This window comes from Lycium barbarum, chromosome 2 (genome assembly GCF_019175385.1).
Source record: "Lycium barbarum isolate Lr01 chromosome 2, ASM1917538v2, whole genome shotgun sequence".
Taxonomy (NCBI): Eukaryota; Viridiplantae; Streptophyta; class Magnoliopsida; order Solanales; family Solanaceae; genus Lycium; species Lycium barbarum.
The window spans coordinates 1,729,752-1,735,410 of NC_083338.1; the positions used below are offsets into that span (position 1 = coordinate 1,729,752).

At 35.2% G+C, this 5,659-nt stretch overlaps 1 protein-coding gene across 1 annotated transcript; it reads right to left on the minus strand.

Annotated features, from left to right (window-relative positions):
* Positions 1–1,290: 1,290 nt before the first annotated feature.
* On the minus strand, positions 1,291–5,013 carry LOC132625809 (protein SLOW GREEN 1, chloroplastic). Its single transcript, XM_060340388.1, has 3 exons — positions 4,532–5,013; positions 2,683–3,006; positions 1,291–1,909 (listed from the first exon to the last, which is right to left on the minus strand). The coding sequence occupies exons 1-3, from the start codon at positions 4,898–4,900 to the stop codon at positions 1,658–1,660; spliced, it is 945 nt and encodes a 314-aa protein (XP_060196371.1). The 5' UTR covers positions 4,901–5,013; the 3' UTR covers positions 1,291–1,657.
* Between the last annotated feature and the right edge of the window lie 646 nt (positions 5,014–5,659).

Sequence of the window (5,659 nt, forward strand, 5' to 3'; positions counted from 1 at the left end):
AATTGTTTCCAAATGTAGAAACGGATCATTCTTTTAGCCACAGACTAATAAGAAAATAGGTTTACATAAATTGAAACGGAGGGAGTATAATATTAAAAGCTTGCTTCGCATCTGATTCTGATGTAACTAAATACTACTGCCAATTAACCAAGTAGATGGAAGGAGTTGATTAGAAGCTCAACTTCTTTTAATAGCTTTATGCATTTCTGCATAACCAAAAGAAATTGATGCACCAGAACTACATAGCTAGGGAATATGTCAGGATAATGATTTTGATAGTTAAACTACAGCAATCTGCAGAACAGTTAACAGACAGATAGTAGGGAATCTTAACTTTTCCTCAACTTGTTCTTTTTGCAAAAACAGACTATAGATTGCAATTCAAGCAACAGATGTTTAGGGGATAGTCATTTCCTTTATCGATAAGTAACTTAGGAGTAATCTTATCCAAAATGATTTTTAGATATTTGAATTTGATCCCTGATTCCAAGATGAACCAGTAAACACAACATGCACAAACGCATAAGAAATAGCAAAAATAGTAACTTCTCAAATACTAGACAGCTGATACTACGCGTTATGATAAAAGCAGGACATGTTGGAAAATTACCTTATTTAAAGTAACCTCAAGGATGAGGATTGGGGAACAAATACAATATTTCATGAAAATTCTGCAGTGGTACAAAAATAGTACAAATAAAGTATACAGATGGACTTCAACAGTAGGGCTAATCTTTTCTCTTCTTTTCATTAATGGCAACCAGAAGTTCCCCAAGTAGAACACACAAAGATGAGTTTATAAAGTATGTCATGCAATATGTATTAGCAGTGTCTATAACTCAATTGATCCTCTAAAACAAATGTCCAACGCTATGTAGCTTCGGATATAAGAGCAACTGGCTTCAGTTATAGGCTCCACCTTTTCCCCTCTTATTCTCCTATTCACCATCTCAGAGCATAACTTCAACTAACATAACAAACATCTTTTAAAAAGATAGTTTTTTCCTGATAAGATAATGAAATTGTTTAAAGCTCGTACCAATGAAAAGGTATTGCAAAACTACAAAAAAGAAGAATTACATCTTCAACAAAAATAACCCTTTTTCCTGATAACAGTGGAGTCTAAACCACCTTGTGCACACATCAACTATTCTAGGATACCTGCATCCTTACACTATTACAGGGACCAGTAATTCTAGTCCGTCATGGTCTTCATTCCAACTTCATCAATCACTTGGTATAAAAGTTTGATGTCATATCCATCAGCATATATACTTGGAGAAAAAGACATAAAGCTGAACTTGCTTTTCCATAAGGATAAAAAGAAACCTCGCCCCAGGATACAGATATAAATTTCAGCTAGCTGATCAATATAACATGAAATGAAAGGGCTAGTAATCTATATTGACTGCAAGTCAAGAACCTAAGCAGTAATCACCTGCTGATTCGAGATTCATACACGAATCCGTCTAGACTGTAACTAGACTCTAGCAATTATTCTTTTATTTCATTGTCTAATCTATCTTCATCTTATATTCGACACAATCCAATAATAAGTAAATGTATACCAATGTTATAGCTTTCCACCTTCCTCGAAAAATTGATTTGCTGCTTAAAACTCGGAAACTGAACCACCATGAACTCCATTTCATCGAATTCAACTCTCTTTTTCGTCAGTTCCAAAGAGCTTCATTCGAGACAAAGCCGTCCTCAGATAACCTTCCACCTCAAATTTCTTCGGGGAAAGCTCGCGGTACTTCGCGAATTGCTCTCTAGCCTCTTTATTCCTGTCAAGCAAACTGTAAATCATTCCTTTACAGAAATATGGCCTGAAATCTTTAGGGTCCTCCTTCTCAAGCTCATCATAACTCCTCAATGCTTCCTCAACATTCTTCTGCAAGAACTGTACCTGCAGAGGCGGAGCCAAGATATAAACTAAATGACAACTTCAAAGTGGTAATAAATGGGTTCTAAATTTAATAATTGCAGATACTTGATGAACCTCTTAACACAAATACATTGTTTGAGCAAAATATGTGATATAACAATTTTCGAAGATTTTTTTTTTTTTTTTTTTGTGTATGTGATATAACGATTTAAGCCACTAATTATACATTTTAGCAATACTTTTAAATGCAATACTTTTCAATTATTATAAAAAAATAGCTAGCTTTTCATTTTATAGCGGATATTTATTGTGTATATGCATGGATATACAGTCAAACCTCAGCATCATTTGCTCCAATATTTTTTTGGCTACTATAGTGAAATGTTGTTATAGAGAACATATAAATATAATATAACATATGTGAAAGATCGGTTCCACAAAAGCATGATTGTAATAGTGCAATGTTGTTATAGAGAATAACTGATATAGATAGGTCTGACTGTATATATGGATGAAGGTCAGTGTATGTATGTACAACGGCTAGTGTATATGCATGATTATCCCGCTAGCGTAGGTATGTATGATATGTATCGGAAAAAAACTGCTGCTATATTTTGAAAATACAATAATGTTATTAGGGGCATAAATAGTGCTGCCGAGGGTCTTCCGGAAACAGCCTCCCTACCTAAGGTGGGGGTAAGGTCTGCGTACACTCTACCCTCCCCAGACCTCATGCTGTGGGATTCACTGGTATGTTGTTGGGGCATAAATAGTGCTATCTATAAAAATAGTACCTGTGCCATTATAAACCTAACATCCCTACCCTCCTTCACTTTATTCTCTTCCTCAGCTATCCTCAATGCCTCCTCTAATCTCTGAAGCACCTTAACCCCTTCTCCACACCTGTCCATCAACAATGCATTCTCGAACAATGCCTCGAACGAAAGGGGCGTTATCGATAATATCTCTTCGAAAACTTCCCTTGCTTCTAGAACCTTCCCCATTTCGTTCAACAGCCTCGCCGTTAAGAATTTCCATTCGGTATTCTCCGGTTGAGCAGACGACAACTTCGTCAGTATTTTCAAGCTCTCTTCGTCTTCCCCTGCTTCCAGTTTTTCCTGTACAAGTTTTTTTTAGGTTTTAGCAGTGTGTTTTGAAAACTCAATAATATCACCATAATTTGTTATTAGGGACATAAATAGTGTTATTAAATGAAGGAAAACTTACGTGATATAACGACTTAAACCCACCAATTACCCGTTTAAGCAATCAAAAAATAGCTCAATATTTTATTGGGAAATTTTCAAAAAGATAAAGCTTTTGAAAATTATTACGTCATGCAGCCAATATACATTATTACAGAGCATTATACCTGGGGAAGCATTATACATAATGTATCAACCCTGTATAAAGCGTATAAGGTGTTTATACACAACTAGGAGCTAAATCAGATAACAAAGTCAAAAGTATGGGCTACGTGGCGTAAATATTTTCAAAAATAGACATAGAGCATAATTTTTCCTATTTCATTTTATACTCCATCTATTTCAATTTGTTTGTCTTACTTTTTCTTTTTAGTATGTTTTAAAAATAATGTCTGTTTTCTTTTTTTGGCAACTCTTTAGTTACAACTTTCCACATAGCAATGTTAAGACCACAAACTTAAAGGACATTTTGGTACATTCTACTCCCTCCGTCTCAATTTAAGTGTCTTACTTTCCTTTTTATCTGTCCCAAAAAGAGTCTCTCTTTATAGTATTCTTTCTAGTATTTAGTAAGTTGGCACTTCAAATATCCTACATGACAATTTTATAACCACAAGATTCAAAAGACATTTTAGTACATTATACACATCTTTAATTTACGAACACAAAATTCAACAATCTCTCTTTATTTCTTAAACTTAGTAGGTGTTTGGCCATAGAAACCAATTTTTTTTTCACTTTTTTTTGGAATTTTGGAAGTTCGAGTTAGAGTTGTGTTTGGCCATAATTTTTGAAATTGTATTTTTTTGTTGAAATATAGTTATTTTGGTTGTGAAAAAAGTGAAAAAACTTATTTTTCAAATTCCGGAGGCCAAAAGCTAATTCCAGAAATAAGTGAAAAAAAATTCCAGAAAAAAGTGAATAATTCTTCTGGCCAAACGGGACCTTAGAGCCTAGTCAAACTTAGACACTTAAAATGGACAAAGGGAGTAGGTTTTACTTTTTTTTGATTAAGCACCGGGTGTCCGAGGCTCTTTGAGCCCGACTAATCCCTGGGGTGCACAGGCCCTCGGCAAGGAGTTTCCCGCAAGTGCATCATGGGTAATTCAGGGTTTCACCCAGTCCGATGGCCCTCAGAAATTGTTTGCACCCAGTGAGTTTCGAACTTGAGACCTTGAAAGGGAGCACCCCAAGGTTCAAGCCAATTGCCACCAGGCCAACCCCTGAGGGAGTAGGTTTTACTTAAGACCACAAGATTCAAACAACCTTTTTTAGCAATTCTTTAATTCCAACTTTCCAAATAACATGTTTAAAGACCACAAGAGTAAAGGACATTTTAGTACATTCTACGTATCTTTAGTTTAAGACCACAAAATTCAAAAGTCTTCTTTACTTCCTTAAACTTCGTATCAAGTCAAAACCAGACAAATATATTTACCTGAAGGAGGTTTTTGAGGGTTTGGATACCTTCAGAATTGGATTCTAAAAACTGAGTTAATGGAGATTCTCCTTCTCCCTCTTGTTGTTCTTCTATTACAGCTGGTGGAGTTTCAGCTCTAGCTAATGGATTTACAGGGAATTTACGTAAGGCTACGGCGGCGAAAACAACACCAATACTTGCGGATTTGAGAGTTGAAATTAATGGATTTGAAGTTGAATTAGCATTGTTCTTGGAAGATGAAGCTTTGAGGACATATTTTTTGTTGTAGGTTTTAGTAACAGTTTTTGGGATTGGGAAAATGGAAGGAAGGGAGTTGTTAATGGATTGGAAGAGTGATGATGAACCCATAGTTAAAGTGGAGTTCATGGTGGTTTCCGGCGGAGTTTTTTTTGGCTGTGAATAGGGTTTTAGAGAGTTTCAAGAATTTACAGACAAAGAGAGAGTTGGGTGAGATTTGTTGGACTATTCTTGTGAAGACAACTAACCTGATGTCTGGTTTTGTCATATTTTGAAAGAAAAAAAAAGGATATCTTAAGAAAAGATGAGTATGTTTGCATATTTAAAAATAATTTAATTTTATAAAATGATTTATAAACACATGAATATTTAAAGTTTGTTTTTGAACTTCACATTTTAAAAGTTTCTTTTTATTTTTAAATTTCATACCAAATTAAATTAAGGGTCCGTTTGGCTTAGCTTAAAAAAGGCAGCTGGTAAGCTGAAACACTCAAAAAAAACTTAGCAACTTATAAACTAAGCCAAATGGGTTCTAAGTAGGCGTTTGGCCATGGGCAATTCACAGAATTGCCCTTCTTTTGGGGTGGTCTTTAAATTTTGTCCTTCATATTTGTGGTCTTTAAATTTTGTCCTTCATATTTGTGGTCTTTAAGTTTTGCCCTCAGCTTGGATACCTGAGGTTCTGGGTTCGAACCCCCGCTCAGGAATAAAATAAAAAAATAATTTCGCAAGGCAGGGCTGGAGGGAGTGTATACCGGATCCGACATAAAGTCCTTAAGGAAAAACTAAAGTTATGCTGAAGGGGGCATAACTTTTTCTCAAGGCGTAGTTTAGTTATGCCTTATGGGGCAAAACTTTTCCTTAAGGAACTATGTCTTATGGGTCAAA